Genomic DNA, 19,651 nt, shown 5'->3' on the forward strand with positions numbered 1-19,651 from the left:
CCTCCAGTTCTTCCATCGCTGAACCTTTGCATTTCCGGTTTCCAATTTCTCCTCCCAATTTAGCGTGGCATTATTATCCCTCCCAAATTTAACCCCTAGGATCTTAATATGGGTGGAGGCTTTGGAAAACTGCGGCAGATCAAAGCTGGGCTCAGTATCTAATGTCCATAGAGCGTGACTCTTTTCAAGGCCTCTGAGTAGCTTCTGATGGACGCAGACATCTGCACCTCTTGAGGACTGGAGATCACCAATGTCACATCATCCGCATAGGCAACAGCTTTCAGAGGCGGGCAGTGGGGGACCAGCACCCCCTGAAAATCGCACTCCTGCAGTGACCTCAGAAACGGGTCTAGGGCAAAAACATACAGGAGCGGACTCAGTGGGCAGCCCTGCCTCACCCCCGCCCCAACACCAAAAGTGTCACCCTGCCAACCATTAATCAGAGGAAAGCTCACCGCCTCTCTGTACAACGTCTTCAGCCAATCCACAAATTGTCCCGGAATACCGTACTTTGACAAAGTGGCCCACAGATAATCATGATCAACTCTGTCAAAGGCTTTAGCCTGGTCCAGACTAACAACATATCTCCCACACCGCAGAGCTTTACATCTCTCAAACATCTCTCGTATCGAGATGACTGCTCCAGAGATGTTCCGCCCTTTTACTGTGCCAAACTGAGAGCCTGCCAACAGTGCCGGGGACAAACAAACTAATCTAGAAAATTGGATCTTTGCCAGAATCTTCCTGTCCACATTCAAGTGGGCAATCGGCCTCAAGTACTTGATCTCGCTCGGCTCTTTACCTTTAGACAGCAGAATTAACAAGGACACTCTCATGGATGGAGGCATCAGGTGATTTTCAAGACAATTTCTATACACATCCATGAGAATTAGAGCCAGGAGGTCTCTGAATTTCTTATAAAATTCTGCCGTTATACCATCTGGACCTGGTGCCTTCTTCAGATGTAACTTATCAATAGCCTCCTTAACTTCCTCCACCGTTAATTCTGCTGTCAAAGGAGAGAAGTCCAGATCATTAGTATCAGGCACTGGAGTTGCCTCCAAGAATTGAGCCATCTTATCTTTATCCAAAACTTCCCTCTGAAACAAGTCAGCATAGTAAGATCTCACCACCTCCAGGATACCCTCCCGTGAATCCTGCAATGCACCCTGGGAGTCAATGAAACCTGTGACCATTTTTTTGGCCACCTTCTCCCTGCAATTCTCAAAGGGATCAGGGGCCCCTAAGGACCCATAATCCCATTCAAGAACCAGGGAGGTATACCTGCTATACTGATACTACCTTATCTCAGATTTCAGCAGGTCGATCTTCACTTTGTCATCCCCGCCCGCCGAATACAGTGACTCCAATTCTTTGCGCAGCTTTAGGTACTGGCTGTACTTATTCCTCCCTTTATTAACTGACAGTCTCTTTAAGAGGGATCTGATATCCTCCTTGATGTCCTCCTACCAGTCGATCATGTTGTCATAGAAGTCAACCCTGTCTAGATGAAGCTGGATAAGGGAGTGAACACGGCTCTGAACATAGGCATCATCCAGGAGACTGGAATTGAGCTTCCACAGCCCTCTACCAATGTCCGGACGGTTAGAGGTCCCCAAAGAGAAGCACAAGGTGAAGTGATCAGAGTAAGGGACGACCTTCTCACTCAGGGCGCCGACAGCCTCAGTAGGACTGACAAAAGCAAAATCTATCCTACTGCTCCTGTTGGAACATGAATATGTGAATTTTGGCTGTCGCCCACCCTGTGTGAAAACATCAGTCAGTCCTGCCTGCATTATGACATTATGTAGGACCTTACCATCCCTGGTCACTGTCCTGCCTGAGGAGCTGTCACCTGATGTCAGTATGGCATTAAAGTCCCCCGCCATCACCACTGGATGAGAAGTGAAGAGGTAAGGCTTGACGTCATTAAACAGCTGGATCCTGTCCGTCACTGTCTGTGGCCCATAGATGTTAATAAGCCGGAGTCGCCTCCCATGGATAGTGACTTCCAGGACCAGACATCTTCCCATGACCACCTCCGTCATCCTATGCACAGTCACATCATTGGTGTTAAACAGGACAGCGACCCCGGCGTAAGGCTCCACAGCCAGTGACCAGAAAGAAGGACCTGAACGCCATTCCCTCTCAGCCTCTCTCATAAGCCCCAGAGATGTCAGTCGTGTCTCCTGCAGGAAGATGACATCTGTGTCCAGATATTTGAGATGCTCATACACCGCGTGTCTAGTTCTCCTCAGCTTAATGCTATTCACTTACTCGAGGTCACTGTCAATGAGAACCCCGCCATCACAACACAATATAGAAGGAGCAGAGTAATAGCCATCAATATGAGTCAGAGATGTTCTGTCCACCACTGGTGTCCATGTCAGACTCTACCTGAGGGTCTACAGATAAGGGCCATTGCTTTGGCGGGGGATGGTCCTCTATGTCCCTATCACACTCAGCATCAACTTTCCTCAACTCTTCCTCATAATCATCATCGTTAGACTCAGATAAAACTCCATACTTGTTGGACACGACCATCACTCCTGCTGAATTCTGAACCTTCTTACTAGCACTCTGACCAGTGTCATATTCTGCCTCAGGTTTACGGGAGGATGTGTTCTTTTTCTTACTTTTGTTTTGATTAATGCTCCAGTCATCTGTGGCGCCCCTGAGGCTCAGTCGCCACAGAGGTACTGCACCTTCTCCTAAGGAGTGGTGCCCCACCATCCTGGTAAGTTGGGAGCTCCTTTCCGCACTCCAACACCTGCACCCGCACACAGGATAGTTCAGCAAAGGACCAGATTGCAGCTCCATGCTTAGAGGGTAGCAGAGCACCTTTCGTGGGTCCTTGCTTCGTAACACAAGATGTGCTGGGAGGTGGGTGGAGTTTAGATCCATATAAAAAGTTGGGAAGGTTTAGAATTACAGGTCAGTCTGACAGAAGGTCGGCGGAGTAGGAAGCCACTCAGTGAGGAGTGGGGATCCCTGGAAGAAGGGTTGGAGGAAGGAGTGCTGCAGCTGCCTCAGTGACCTGAGCCAGCTGGCACGGGAAAGTAAGAAAGCTGGAGAGACGTAGACCTGTAACCTAAGCATCCATACGAAGGAGAGACAAGTACGGAACGAAGGAGTAAAGACAACAGAGAGGAGTGGATTGGATAGGAACCCTGCCTATAGGTTCTCAGCGCAAGGCCGGGGACCTGTCCCCGAGGTTGTATGGACATTTATGGTTCTGCAGCAGACACCGGTGGAGTAGTTGGCTGTAAATGCACTACTCCCATCCAAGACTTGGGACACAACAGCAACATGGAAAGAGAGCCAGGATCCAGGAGCATCCCTGAGCAGGCTACAGCTGTCTGCCATACAAGTAGAGTTCTAGGAACATCTAGACAGGAGGTACTCCAGGGTAACTAATTACTGGAGTGCTTCACACCACAAGGCACATTGGCAGAGTCGTTCAGGAAGGTATATGTTGGCGGAGTGTTGGAGAGGAGAGCCCTGACTTCCCCGGGAGGTTGATTGAGTCTTTACCCCGGAGGACACGGCACTGAGGCGGGCACCAGTGTGTACCACGAACTGTGAGTAAAGCTTTGAAGCTGCAGCTCTGGTGTCCTCCATTGATTTGTGCGCTAATACCTTCAGCACCGCTACATCTGGGTACCAGCATCCACACCATCCTGCACTTCTCCAGATCCATTGCACCTACACTGCCCTGGGACTACAGCTCCACCTGTGGGGAGCTACACCATCTTTGCTACACCATACCATCAGTCCCAGAGGATCTGCAAGCAGCGTTGGCTTAACATCTTTACTTGCCAAACACCACAGGTGGCATCACGAACTATTCCATTAACCACAAAATCCACCATCCCATTGATATTGGGCACCCAGGGCCACGGACCGGGTCACCGCCACCTGTGACACATTCTCCCCCTGACACTGGCCCGGTACCGAGTACCCCACAGCCCTGGGAGGGCGACCCAATTTTTGGCGTCACGAACTGGATGACGAGACCCGACACCATCGGGTTCTGTGCGCCTGAGATTTATTGGACTTTACGCTTTTGAAAATGTGCAGATGACCTGATTTGATAGACTGTAAAATGGACATTAGAAATGGCCGCTGGCGCGGAGAAGGGTGTGAAGAGATGGGAGGTCCTAGGAAAAGACCGCAAAGAGTCTTGGGCCTCCCCTGCCTGAATTACTATGTGACAGCTACATGGCCCACCCCCGAGGGGTTCGTATACTGGCTTGGTATGGAGGCGCTGGAAGAAGACGCCGCCCCCGGAAGGAGGGGCAGGAGAAGCAAGTGGTGGGAAAGGGGCCGTGGTAGGAAGAAGAACGCTAGAACGCCATTTTTGAAAGAGAGGGAAGGAGGCCTGCGGAGCGCGGGGAAGTGCATATCCCCGGCGCCATGGCTGACGGCTCCAACCCTGACTCCGGAATGAACTGCCAGCAATTAGAAGACGAAATCACTGAACTGACCACCCGTCTGCAGCTGAGGCAGGAGGCCTTGGAGAAACTGAGACGGCAGCGCGCCCCGGCAGGGCCTATGCCTGCGGTACCCGTTCCACCGGTACCTGCTACCGCTGCACCGGACTGTCCTCAGGCAGCGTTGGTTTACACCTCCACGCTGTACGTGCAGCTGAGTGTTGCTCGCCCAGAAAAGCCATCGGAGATCCCGGGAGCTGAGACTGTGCTCCCACCCGGACCTGTCGCGGCCGCGCAGGTCCTTACTGAAGCCCATGCGGATCCGGAGCTGCCATCTGCTCCACCACCGCCAGCACCCGGACCCGCCATTCCGGTGGAGGTCCCCGCAACGCCCCGCCGCCTCGGGCCTGTACCAGAGCCGGAGCATCGCCAGGAGGTCCCAGGTATGACTGCAGCCCCTGCACCTGGGAAGGCCCTGGGGTGCGCACCCATAGTGGCGGTGGGACAGGTCGTGTTGGACCTCGTCTGGGACCGGGATGCTAGTCCCAAGGGGGAAACATCTGAACCCCTAACGGTGGTACCACGGTCCCCAGTGGGTGAGAGCAGGCCCCGGGAGGAGGAAGAAGAGACCGAGGCCCATTGTTGGGCTACCCTTCGGCAGCTGCCAGCTGAATACCGGCAGAGGAGGAGCAGAGAAGGATGGCTGTGCTGGGCCCTGACTTAGACCGCAAAGAGAGAGCCCATGCTGGTCACTTTGGTCCCTGGGACGCAGCGGGATGGGTGCAAGTTCTTAATGTGAACCAGGAGAGAGGTTTCGGATTCATTGCAGACCCCAAGAGAATCAGTGACCTCTTCTTCAGTCGGCGGAATGTGGAGTCGCATCTGAGGAAGGGACACCCCAATAGAGACCTGCGGCCTTGAGACTACGTAACCTTTACCCGGCACGAGGGGTTAAGGGGGTGATATGCCCTGAATGTACGCCGTATTCCAGAGGAGCTTATTGAGAGGTATAAGCCGAAGCGACCTATTGCTGCCCCTCTACCCACCGTTGCCATCCAGACCATTCAGGTACCGGCTCCTAGGAACCCAGCTGCTCCTACATCAGCACCAGCCCGGAAGCCTACATCAAAGTTCTATAATTTGACCCCTTGGGAGGAACAATACCTAAAGATTGCTAATGAATACCTTTCCTCTGGTAGCAGTTCCAGTTCAGCTTCCAGAACCCCAGGAGGGGACCACAATTAGAAAATTTCCTCAAAGTTCTCGTTACCCAGGAGGGTTAGTTTGCAGCAGTTGTGCCTTTTTGTTCATCAGGTTCTATTTTTGCTGGTAGCACTTTTTGTTGCCTAGTTCTTGATTGGCAGCCTTTGCATTGGAACTGAGGAGATCATGGATGCTGTATGATCCAAAACTTTCTTGTAAATAGTTTGCACCTCTTTAGGTGCCCTTTCTTGGTTTTACATATATAGACACTTTGCGAAGATGATGTTCTGCATGGACACTTTTCGAAGATGATGTCTACCTCAAAGGACAGTGCAAGAAATCCCGGCTGGGAGCGGTGTCCAGCACTTACCAGAATCTTTGCACTGTTTTATTGATATTTGATAATGTGTTTTATAAGAGTATTAGTAATTAAGAGACAGCCTTTTATAGAAGAATTAGGAATGTCTGATATAGAGATGAGTAATTTGAATAAAGAATTGAAAGTGACAGGTGACGGGCCAGGTATCTGCGGTCAGCGTCTAGAAGAAAGAAAGAGAGAGAAAGGAAAGAAAGATGAGACAGGAATGTGTTATACAGAATTGCACTTTGAAATTGAGAACTGCACTTAGAATTAAAAATTTTAGATAGTTAGATAAGAATTGTTGGTAACGGAGTGCCTCCTATGCTAGGAAGTTTTGTATAAGAAAAGTTTGTTATGGATTGCAAAATTTTGTATGTTTCTTTGCTGTTTGCTTTGTTTACCTTGCAGCCCGCAGACATGCTGTGTTTAACGGGGGGTATGTGCCGCCCCTGACGCTCAGTCGCCACAGAGGTACTGCACTTTCTCCTAAGGTGTGGTGCCCCACCATCCTGGTAAGTTGGGAGCTCCTTTCCGCACTCCAACACCTGCACCCACACACAGGATAGTTCAGCAAAGGACCAGATTGCAGCTCCATGCTTAGAGGGTAGCAGAGCACCTTTCGTGGGTCCTTGCTTCATAACACGGGATGTGCTGGGAGGTGGGTGGAGTTTAGATCCAGGTTGGGAGGGTTTAGAATTACAGGTCAGTCTGACAGAAGGTCGGCGGAGTAGGAAGCCACTCAGGAGTGGGGATCCCTGGAAGAAGGGTTGGAGAAAGGAGTGCTGCAGCTGCCTCAGTGACCTGAGCCAGCTGGCACGGGAAAGTAAGAAAGCTGGAGAGACGTAGACCTGTAACTTAAGCATCCATACGAAGGAGAGACAAGTACGGAACGAAGGCGTAAAGAGAACAGAGAGGAGGAGTGGGTTGGATAGGAACCCTGCCTATAGGATCTCAGCGCAAGGCCGGGGCCCGGTCCCCAAGGTTGTATGGACACTTATGGTTCTGCAGCAGACACCGGTGGAGTAGTTGGCTGTAAATGCACTACTCCCATCCAAGACTTGGGACACAACAGCAACATGGATAGAAAGCCGGGATCCAGGTTCATCCCCGAGCAGGCTACAGCTGTCTGTCATACAAGTAGAGTTCTAGGAACATCTAGACAGGAGGTATTCCAGGGTAACTCAGTACTGGAGTGCTTCACACCACAAGGCGCATTGGCAGAGTCATTCAGGAAGGTACATGTTGGCGGAGTGTTGGAGAGGAGAGCCCTGACTTGCCCGGGAGGTTAATTGAGTCTTTTCCCCGGAGGACACGGCACGGAGGCGGGCACCAGGGTGTACCACGAACTGTGAGTAAAGCTTTGAAGCTGCAGCTCTGGTGTCCTCCATTGATTTGTGCGCTAACACCTTCAGCACCGCTACATCTGGATACCAGCATCCACACCATCCTGCACTTCTCCAGATCCATTGCACCTACACTGCCCTGGGACTACAGCTCCACCTGTGGGAGCTACACCATCTTTGCTGCACCATACCATCAGTCCCAGCGGATCTGCAAGCAGCGTTGGCTTAACATCTTACTTGCCAAACACCACAGGTGGCGTCACGAACTATTCCATTAACCACAAAATCCACCATTCCATTGATATTGGGCGCCCAGGGCCACGGACCGGGTCACCGCCACCGCTGTGACACATTCTCCCCCTGACACCGGCCCGGTACCGAGTACCCCACAGCCCTGGGAGGGTGACCAACATCAGATACAGACAGCGATGCTGAAGGGGGGGCTATCTGAGGCTGCTGGACCTGATGGACGACCTCCATGCTCCCCTTTGCACCCTGCTTCTCTTGTGCTACATGAGTGGACTCCTGGTGGGCATCTGAGCTGGTCAGCATCTTTCCTGACATTAACTCCTCCTCCCCATGTGTCCCTGCCACCACATCCTCATCCTCCTGAGCGTCTGCCCCTGCCATCACAAACTCATCAGGGAAGACTCTGCAGATGTTGTCCCAGGCGTCTGGACTGTCCCTGTGAGGGTGGCCCATCTTACCACAAAGGTTGCACCTGACGTCCCGGCAGTCTGCAGCGACATGGCCGATTGCCCCACACAGACTGCACTTCACCACAGTACAGGCGTTAGCCAGATGACCTTTCCCACCACATTTGAAGCACTTTCTGGGTTGCCCGGGATAATAACACCTTCCCTTCTCCCTCCCAATGAAGAAGGAGTTGGGTAAGTGGGCAGTGATGTTATTACATTGCCGCAATTTTACCAAGACCCGCCACCCCATTGTCCAGATACCATCCTCATCTCTGACCTTGGTGAGTCCAGAGACGAGGTCACAGTGTCTCCGGAGCCACACCTCGATGTCCTGTGGAGGAACAGCCTCATTCCAGAAGGTGATATTCACTGTGACTGTGTCCGGCCTGGAGATAGGAACCAACACAAACTTATTCCAGCCCTCAGCATCTCTGAACTTGGGGTAATTGGCCCAGAATCTGTCCAGGTCAGACATGAGCTTGAAGCTGACCTCGTAGCCCTGCCTGTCCTGAAGATTAGACACTGCCAGTATCTCATTTGCCACAAACCCCATCTGGCCGCAGAGCAGCTCTCTCACCACATACCTGCGTTGTGGCAGATCCTCCTTGGCACCTATGTATTTAAACCGCACCACATTAATACGCTTGAATGTCTGGCCGGTATACCTGGCGCTGGAAGTGAAGGATGGGGCGCCGCGGCTCCAGGCATTCCTGGGGGGCACCTGCCGGGTCACACTGGGCTGACTGACAGGGAGAGGGCCTGCAGCAGGGGGGGCTGTCACACCTTGTGGACTGGATGGCAAAGGGGGATAATCACACATGTCATGCACATTATCATGAGCTGCATCATTATCAAACAGTGCGACGTCCGTTACAAAATGTGAAACCCCTCCAACCCCCGACCCCATGGGCACAGCATCCCCAGCCACAGTCTGTGCTTCAGCCTCATCAGCACAAACAGTCTCACATACACAGTCCTGCTCCTGTGTGGGGCACTCTGGGACCTGTGGTGCCTCTGCTGGAGTCTGAAGTGTATGCTCCTATTCACACTGAGCTGCCTGCTGCTGCAGCTGTTTTCCCTCCTGGAAGCAGAAGCGGGCGGCCTGTAACACTGGCCGTGTCCGCTGCTGGGGGGTCCCGTCCTGAACATCAGGGGTCCTGGCCTCTACAGCACAGTCCTGCTTATAGGAGGCGAAACGCTCCCGGTTCCTGTATGTCTCTGCCAAGGGCCCCATGCTCTCCAGCACAGACTCAGTGTCCTGCACAACACTCGCCAGCTGTACACCCAGTGTGTTCAGTCTCAGGTCATACACATCATTACTGGCAGGATTAGTGGTCTTTAGGCTATAGATGAGGTCTACCTCCATTTGCAGCGCTTTTTTTTGCTGCTGTAACTCACCCAGTTTTCGGACAAGTCCCGGTATCTCATCCGCTAGCTGCAGCTCGGGTGCACGCGCCGGCCCCACAGGTTTAGTCTTGACCACGAGTACAGGGGTTTTGAAGACAGTCTTGTGCGGGTCCACCACGGATGGTTTTGTGGCCCCTTGGCTGGATGCAGGCTCTGCAGCAGGTTTATCGCTGCCACCTGACTGTGACCGTGTGCGTCCTGCTGACCGCGCCATACTGCCATGTTGCTGTAGGTTCTCCTGCATTGTCTGCCTTTCCAAAGATGTCCGTCTCTGCCTGGAAGCAGGAGAGGTGATCTGCACAGCTGGGGCCGATCTCACCTGTGCACCTGGCAGGAGCTGCTTACCGACTGGGGAGCTACAAGACTTCACATTCTGCTGGTTTCCATCACTCACCGACACTTTTCCTTCTTGCTTCTTGACTGGAACTGGAGAAGGCTTTCCTCCCAAAACTTTAGTCACAACCTTTTCCTCCTTCACCAAACTGCTGCAGATTTGACTCGCTGCATTCACTGGTCTCACAGTGGCTTTGGGATTGGTAGAAGCCTGGGAGCCTTGTCCCAGTGTAGGCCAGGTAGCCTGGGCCTTGCCTGGGGAGCTTCGCCGCCCAGGGTGGCGGCTCCCCGGGATTGCTGCAGACATGAGGAGATCCACACAACACAACCTCACAGCTAGGAGGCAGTATTATAGTAGTTATATTCTTGTACATAGGGGGCAGTATTATTGTAGTTATATTCTTGTACATAGGGGCAGTATTATAGTAGTTATATTCTTGTACATAGGGGCAGTATTATAGTAGTTATATTCTTGTATATAGGGGCAGTATTATAGTAGTTATATTCTTGTACTTAGGAGCAGTATTATAGTAGTTATATTCTTGTACATAGGAGCAGTATTATAGTAGTTATATTCTTGTACGTAGGAGCAGTATTAAAATAGTTATATTCTTGTACATAGGGGCAGTATTATAGTAGTTATATTCTTGTACATAGGGGACAGTATTATAGTAGTTATATTCTTGCACATAGGGGCAGTATTGTAGTAGTTATATTCTTGTATATAGGGGCAGTATTATAGTAGTTATATTCTTGTATATAGGGGCAGTATTATAGTAGTTATATTCTTGTACATAGGAGCAGTATTATAATAGTTATATTCTTGTACATAGGGGCAGTTTTATAGTAGTTATATTCTTCTATATAGGAGCAGTATTGTAGTAGTTATATTCTTGGACATAGGGGGCAGTATTATAGCAGTTATGCTCTTGTACATAGGAGTAGTACTATAGTAGCTATATTCTTGTACATAGGAGCAGTATTAAAATAGTTATATTCTTGTACATAGGGGACAGTATTATAGTAGTTATATTCTTGTACATAGGGGACAGTATTATAGTAGTTATATTCTTGCACATAGGGGCAGTATTGTAGTAGTTATATTCTTGTATATAGGGGCAGTATTATAGTAGTTATATTCTTGTATATAGGGGCAGTATTATAGTAGTTATATTCTTGTACATAGGAGCAGTATTATAATAGTTATATTCTTGTACATAGGGGCAGTTTTATAGTAGTTATATTCTTCTATATAGGAGCAGTATTGTAGTAGTTATATTCTTGGACATAGGGGGCAGTATTATAGCAGTTATGCTCTTGTACACAGGAGTAGTATTATAGTAGCTATATTATTGTACATAGGGGCAGTATTATAGTAGCTATATTCTTGTACATAGGGGGCAGTATTGTAGTTATATTCTGGCACCTACAGGGCATTATTATAGTAGTTATATTGTTGTACATAGAAGCAGTATTATAGTAGTTATATTCTTGTACATAGGGTGAGTATTATAGTAGCTATATTCTTGTACATAGGGGCATTATTATAGTCGTTATATTCTTGTACATAGGGGGACAGTATTATAGTAGTTATATTCTTGTACATAGGAGCAGTATTATAGTAATTAAATTCTTTTACATAGGAGCAGTATTATAGTAGTTATATTCTTGTACATAGGAGCAGCATAATAGTAGTTATATTCTTATATATAGGGGCAGTATTATAGTAGTTATATTCTTGTACATCCCACCACCAGCACCACGTGACAAAAATACATCAAGCTAATCTTGCTCTGACAATTTACCGCAGGGGGGTATTTTGGATGCCCCACCACTGCTAACAACCTTCCAAGAACTGCGGGGATTTATGTATATCCCACTTTCTCAGTTCCACTTTGGAACTCGCAGCTCTCTGTCGCCCCCCTTACCCTCAGGTCAGTCAGGGAACTGCGCCTAGGATAATTAGTCGCCGGACAGGCTGCTTGTTGTGCACGGGCAACTAGACTACAGCAGTAAGGGAATTATCAATGCTGTTGGCTCAACCACTCATTCAGCAATATAAGACCCTTCTGTACTGCCAGCTAGCCTCGCCGGCCGTGCACACCACTCTGCCACCAGCTCCTGTTTTCTCCATTTAAGTTATAGAATTAATGAAGGGGTTCGAAGCCAACCTGAACAGTAGCGGAATTATCTAAAAAAGGCGCATAGTTCATTTCCTAGAGCATGGAGACAGAGCTAATAGATTTTGTCATTTATTCCTAAAAGAATGTGGGCAGTGATTACATAGATAAAAGTTGCTATAAAGTTGAGACATTACATATGTACAAATACAAATATAAAATAAAGTGGTTGAAAGAACAGAAAGTAACACTCACATGTGCGTAGTTGGTATTAGGCAGACCATGTGGCTGGGGGAGGGGCGCTTAATCAAACGTCCCCACTCATCGGCACGTCTCTCTGGCAAGTCTCCAGCTGAACTGAACGGAATTTGGTAGGGAATACCTATAGCCTAGGTAATGGGCAGTCTGGTGAGGTCCAACCCACCTTCTCTCTCAGTTATAACGTAACTAAAAAAGTTATGATAACCATATCTTAAGGGGGGAAGCTCGTATGAACTCACCAAGGGTATCATGTTTCCCAGTGTAACGAACCCAACAAGAAAACATCAAGAATGCACTAGATAGGACACTCCATTTGGGAGCAATCCATATCTCAATTTCTGGAAGTCCGAGAATCGTGAAACTTAGGGGTTTAGAAAGCTGGCTTCGTGCCCTTTGCAGGAATGTGAGTTTCATATCTCTGTCACAAGCGAAGTGCGCGCTGGAGCTTCTTTTAATATTTCCTATACCTGTATTCAAGCTTCATGGTGTCAGAACAAAGCAATGCTTTACCTTGCAGGGGGGAAGGTTGCGAGAGGAAATTTTCAGTTTCCGGTTTCACAGAGCTGCACGCAGGAAGACACTGGTGTGTGTGTTGTGGGGGTAGAGGGGGGTTGCAGCTACATGACAGGCTCGTCTCCTCAGTGTGTAGCAATGGGAGAGTTCTAGAAGGTTCTAGAAATATCATACTTTACTTTAACATACAGATCTTCCAGACATTTTACATTACAATAGGGAGCAGTATTATAGTAGTTATATTCTTGTACATAGGGACAGTATTATAGTAGTTATATTCTTGTACATAGGGGGCAGCATTATAGTAGTTATGTTCTTGTACATAGGGGGCAGTATTATAGTAGTTATATTCTTGTACATAGGGGCAGTATTATAGTAGTTATATTCTTGTACATAGGGGGCAGCATTATAGTAGTTATATTCTTGTACATAGGGGGCAGTATTATAGTAGTTATATTCTTGCACATAGGAGCAGTATTACAGTAGTTATATTCTTGTACATAGGAGCAGTATTATAGTAGTTATATTCTTGTACATAGGAGCAGTATTATAGTAGTTATATTCTTGTACATAGGAGCAGTATTATAGTAGTTATATTCTTGTACATAGGGAGCAGTATTATAGTAGTTATATTCTTGTACATAGGGACAGTATTATAGTACGGTAGTTATATTCTTGTACATAGGGGGCAGTATTATAGTAGTTATATTCTTGTACATAGGAGCAGTATTATAGTAGTTATATTCTTGTACATAGGGGGCAGCATTATAGTAGTTATATTCTTGTACATAGGGGACAGTATTATAGTAGTTATATTCTTGTACATAGGAGCAGTATTATAGTAGTTATATTCTTGTACATAGGAGCAGTATTATAGTAGTTATATTCTTGTACATAGGGAGCAGTATTATAGTAGTTATATTCTTGTACATAGGGACAGTATTATAGTAGTTATATTCTTGTACATAGGTGCAGTATTATAGTAGTTATATTCTTGTACATAGGTGGCAGTATTATAGTAGTTATATTCTTGTACATAGGGAGCAGTGTTATAGTAGTTATATTCTTGTACATAGGGGGCAGCATTATAGTAGTTATATTCTTGTACATAGGGGCCAGCATTATAGTAGTTATATTCTTGTACATAGGAGCAGTATTATAGTAGTTATATTCTTGTTTATCGGGGGCAGTATTATAGTAGTTATATTCTTGTATATAGGGGAAGTATTATAGTAGTTATATTCTTGTACATAGGGGGCAGTATTATAGTAGTTATATTCTTGTACATAGGGGCAGTATTATAGTAGTTATATTCTTGTACATAGGGGGCAGTATTATAGTAGTTATATTCTTGTATATAGGGGCAGTATTATAGTAGTTATATTCTTGTACATAGGAGCAGTATTATAGTAGTTATATTCTTGTATATAGGGGCAGTATTATAGTAGTTATATTCTTGTACATAGGGGGCAGTATTATAGTAGTTATATTCTTGTACATAGGGGCAGTATTATAGTAGTTATATTCTTGTATATAGGGGCAGTATTATAGTAGTTATATTCATGTACATAGGAGCAGTATTATAGTAGTTATATTCTTGTTTATAGGGGGCAGTATTATAGTAGTTATATTCTTGTATATAGGGGCAGTATTATAGTAGTTATATTCTTGTACATAGGGGACAGTATTATAGTAGTTATATTCTTGTACATAGCGGCAGTATTATAGTAGTTATATTCTTGAACATAGGAGCAGTATTATAGTAGTTATATTCTTGTTTATAGGGGGCAGTATTATAGTAGTTATGTTCTTGTACATAGGGGCAGTATTATAGTAGTTATATTCTTGTACACAGCGGCAGTATTATTGTAGTTATATTCTTGTACATAGGAGCAGTATTATAGTAGTTATATTCTTGTACATAGCGGCAGTATTATAGTAGTTATATTCTTGAACATAGGAGCAGTATTATAGTAGTTATATTCTTGTTTATAGGGGGCAGTATTATAGTAGTTATGTTCTTGTACATAGGGGCAGTATTATAGTAGTTATATTCTTGTACACAGCGGCAGTATTATTGTAGTTATATTCTTGTACATAGGAGCAGTATTATAGTAGTTATATTCTTGTACATAGGGTGAGTATTATAGTAGCTATATTCTTGTACATAGGGGCATTATTATAGTAGTTATATTCTTGTACATAGGGGGACAGTATTATAGTAGTTATATTCTTGTACATAGGAGCAGTATTATAGTAATTAAATTCTTTTACATAGGAGCAGTATTATAGTAGTTATATTCTTGTACATAGGAGCAGCATAATCGTAGTTATATTCTTATATATAGGGGCAGTATTATAGTAGTTATATTCTTGTACATCCCACCACCAGCACCACGTGACAAAAATACATCAAGCTAATCTTGCTCTAACAATTTACCGCAGGGGGTATTTTGGATGCCCCACCACTGCTAACAACCTTCCAAGAACTGCGGGGATTTATGTATATCCCACTTTCTCAGTTCCACTTTGGAACTCGCAGCTCTCTGTCGCCCCCCTTACCCTCAGGTCAGTCAGGGAACTGCGCCTAGGATAATTAGTCGCCGGACAGGCTGCTTGTTGTGCACGGGCAACTAGACTACTGCAGTAAGGGAATTATCAATGCTGTTGGCTCAACCACTCATTCAGCAATATAAGACCCTTCTGTACTGCCAGCTAGCCTCGCCGGCTACTCTGCCACCAGCTCCTGTTTTCTCCATTTAAGTTATAGAATTAATGAAGGGGTTCGAAGCCAACCTGAACAGTAGCGGAATTATCTAAAAAAGGCGCATAGTTCATTTCCTAGAGCATGGAGACAGAGCTAATAGATTTTGTCATTTATTCCTAAAAGAATGTGGGCAGTGATTACATAGATAAAAGTTGCTATAAAGTTGAGACATTACATATGTACAAATACAAATATAAAATAAAGTGGTTGAAAGAACAGAAAGTAACACTCACATGTGCGTAGTTGGTATTAGGCAGACCATGTGGCTGGGGGAGGGGCGCTTAATCAAACGTCCCCACTCATCGGCACGTCTCTCTGGCAAGTCTCCAGCTGAACTGAACGGAATTTGGTAGGGAATACCTATAGCCTAGGTAATGGGCGGTCTGGTGAGGTCCAACCCACCTTCTCTCTCAGTTATAACGTAACTAAAAAAGTTATGATAACCATATCTTAAGGGGGGAAGCTCGTATGAACTCACCAAGGGTATCATGTTTCCCAGTGTAACGAACCCAACAAGAAAACATCAAGAATGCACTAGATAGGACACTCCATTTGGGAGCAATCCATATCTCAATTTCTGGAAGTCCGAGAATCGTGAAACTTAGGGGTTTAGAAAGCTGGCTTCGTGCCCTTTGCAGGAATGTGAGTTTCATATCTCTGTCACAAGCGAAGTGCGCGCTGGAGCTTCTTTTAATATTTCCTATACCTGTATTCAAGCTTCATGGTGTCAGAACAAAGCAATGCTTTACCTTGCAGGGGGGAAGGTTGCGGGAGGAAATTTTCAGTTTCCGGTTTCACAGAGCTGCACGCAGGAAGACACTGGTGTGTGTGTTGTGGGGGTAGAGGGGGGTTGCAGCTACATGACAGGCTCGTCTACTCAGTGTGTAGCAATGGGAGAGTTCTAGAAGGTTCTAGAAATATCATACTTTACTTTAACATACAGATCTTCCAGACATTTTACATTACAATAGGGAGCAGTATTATAGTAGTTATATTCTTGTACATAGGGACAGTATTATAGTAGTTATATTCTTGTACATAGGGGGCAGCATTATAGTAGTTATGTTCTTGTACATAGGGGGCAGTATTATAGTAGTTATATTCTTGTACATAGGGGCAGTATTATAGTAGTTATATTCTTGTACATAGGGGGCAGCATTATAGTAGTTATATTCTTGTACATAGGGGGCAGTATTATAGTAGTTATATTCTTGCACATAGGAGCAGTATTACAGTAGTTATATTCTTGTATATAGGGAGCAGTATTATAGTAGTTATATTCTTGTACATAGGAGCAGTATTATAGTAGTTATATTCTTGTACATAGGAGCAGTATTATAGTAGTTATATTCTTGTACATAGGGAGCAGTATTATAGTAGTTATATTCTTGTACATAGGGACAGTATTATAGTACGGTAGTTATATTCTTGTACATAGGGGGCAGTATTATAGTAGTTATATTCTTGTACATAGGAGCAGTATTATAGTAGTTATATTCTTGTACATAGGGGGCAGCATTATAGTAGTTATATTCTTGTACATAGGGGGCAGTATTATAGTAGTTATATTCTTGTACATAGGAGCAGTATTATAGTAGTTATATTCTTGTACATAGGAGCAGTATTATAGTAGTTATATTCTTGTACATAGGGAGCAGTATTATAGTAGTTATATTCTTGTACATAGGGACAGTATTATAGTAGTTATATTCTTGTACATAGGTGCAGTATTATAGTAGTTATATTCTTGTACATAGGTGGCAGTATTATAGTAGTTATATTCTTGTACATAGGGAGCAGTGTTATAGTAGTTATAATCTTGTACATAGGGGGCAGCATTATAGTAGTTATATTCTTGTACATAGGGGCCAGCATTATAGTAGTTATATTCTTGTACATAGGAGCAGTATTATAGTAGTTATATTCTTGTTTATCGGGGGCAGTATTATAGTAGTTATATTCTTGTATATAGGGGAAGTATTATAGTAGTTATATTCTTGTACATAGGGGGCAGTATTATAGTAGTTATATTCTTGTACATAGGGGGCAGTATTATAGTAGTTATATTCTTGTACATAGGGGCAGTATTATAGTAGTTATATTCTTGTATATAGGGGCAGTATTATAGTAGTTATATTCATGTACATAGGAGCAGTATTATAGTAGTTATATTCTTGTTTATAGGGGGCAGTATTATAGTAGTTATATTCTTGTATATAGGGGCAGTATTATAGTAGTTATATTCTTGTACATAGGGGCAGTATTATAGTAGTTATATTCTTGTACATAGCGGCAGTATTATAGTAGTTATATTCTTGAACATAGGAGCAGTATTATAGTAGTTATATTCTTGTTTATAGGGGGCAGTATTATAGTAGTTATATTCTTGTTTATAGGGGGCAGTATTATAGTAGTTATATTCTTGTATATAGGGGCAGTATTATAGTAGTTATATTCTTGTACATAGGGGCAGTATTATAGTAGTTATATTCTTGTACATAGCGGCAGTATTATAGTAGTTATATTCTTGAACATAGGAGCAGTATTATAGTAGTTATATTCTTGTTTATAGGGGGCAGTATTATAGTAGTTATGTTCTTGTACATAGGGGCAGTATTATAGTAGTTATATTCTTGTACACAGCGGCAGTATTATTGTAGTTATATTCTTGTACATAGGAGCAGTATTATAGTAGTTATATTCTTGTACATAGAGGCTGTATTATAGTAGTTATATTCTTGTACATAGGGGCAGTATTATAGTAGCTATATTCTTGTACATAGGGGACAGTATTATAGTAGTTATATTCTTGTACATAGGGGCATTATTATAGTAGTTATATTCTTGTACATAGAGGCAGTATTATAGTAGTTATATTCTTGTGCATAGGGGGCAGTATTATAGTAGTTATATTCTTGTACATAGCGGCAGTATTATAGTAGTTATATTCTTGTACATAGGGGCAGTATTATAGTAGATATATTCTTGTACATAGGAGCAGTATTATAGCAGTTATATTCTTGTACATAGGAGCAGTATTATAGCAGTTATATTCTTGTATATAGGGACAGTATTATAGTAGTTATATTCTTGTACATAGGAGCAGTATTATAGTAGTTATATTCTTGTACATAGGGGCAGTATTATAGTAGTTATATTCTTGTACATAGGAGCAGTATTATAGTAGTTATATTCTTGTACATAGGGGCAGTATTATAGTAGTTATATTCTTGTACATAGGGGCAGTATTATAGTAGTTATACTGTACTGTCAGTACTTTTAATACATATGGTTTAATCATCGTTCTATGTTTTGGAGATTTTTGGGGACATGGAGGAGTGATGAATGTCACTGTGATTTCTCAGTAATGTTCTGTACTGTTTGTTGCTTATTCTGTATGTTGGTGACTGACAGCTCTGATACAGGACTGCTTTTCCCAGTACGCCTGTCATTTCTTATTGTGTAACCCTGACCTACATTGGTAATTCCCGCTGTAGATGTGGTCGCGTCGCCTGTGCTGGATTCTGCTGGGTCTTTTAAAGGGAACATGTCACCAAGACAATCCTCTGAATTCGTTCCATCCCGCGTCCTCTTTTACTGGATTATAAGAGAGCTAATCTCCTGATCACCAGTAGGGGGTGCTGCTCACTTATATTTATTTTTTAGAGCATGAGTATGATTTATATACTTTATCACATCTTATACTGCAGAGCTGAATTCAAGATTCTGCAACTTTCCTGTAACCCTAAAAGTCCTTTGTGTCCTAGTATTGTGCAGTGCTGCTCTGATGCATTGTGGGATATGTAGTTTTTCCACTATCCCCCACAATGCAGTGTGTAGTGCATATTCTAACACTGTGGGTGCTCATCATCTGTTAGCTGTCAGTGGGATATTCTTTCATAAAGGACGCAGTTCACAGACACCCGGCTTAATCATTTTCTTACCTGATCCTGACCTGTTTGATTAAGATCAAATCCACAAGCATCTGAGTAATGAGGGAAAGGCTCCGACCAGCCGCTCTCCGTGCAGTTGCGGCTGATTATTCCTTCTGTGGACGGCAGAGAACACAAAGGAATTCACATTCTAGTCAAAGAAAATTGTATCACTGAGGATAAGAGTCTGAGAGATGATCCGTCGTGTAGGAATGATGTAGGAGACTAAGGTTGGGGATGAAAAACACCCAATATTATCACCATCATCATCATACAGCTG

At 44.6% G+C, this 19,651-nt stretch overlaps 1 protein-coding gene across 2 annotated transcripts in view; it reads right to left on the reverse strand.

Annotated features, from left to right (window-relative positions):
* The window catches only part of ADCYAP1R1 (ADCYAP receptor type I), a 357,068-nt gene that overhangs the window by 86,011 nt on the left and 251,406 nt on the right, over positions 1–19,651 (reverse strand). For both annotated transcript variants that reach the window (XM_073582199.1, XM_073582200.1), the window contains exon 7: positions 19,384–19,487. In XM_073582199.1, coding sequence (XP_073438300.1) covers positions 19,384–19,487 — 104 coding nt within the window. The remainder of the gene's footprint in view (positions 1–19,383; positions 19,488–19,651) is intronic.

Source organism: Dendrobates tinctorius, unplaced genomic scaffold, assembly GCF_039654945.1.
Source record: "Dendrobates tinctorius isolate UK_male_01 unplaced genomic scaffold, ASM3965494v1 ptg000070l, whole genome shotgun sequence".
In the NCBI taxonomy this organism is placed as follows: Eukaryota; Metazoa; Chordata; class Amphibia; order Anura; family Dendrobatidae; genus Dendrobates; species Dendrobates tinctorius.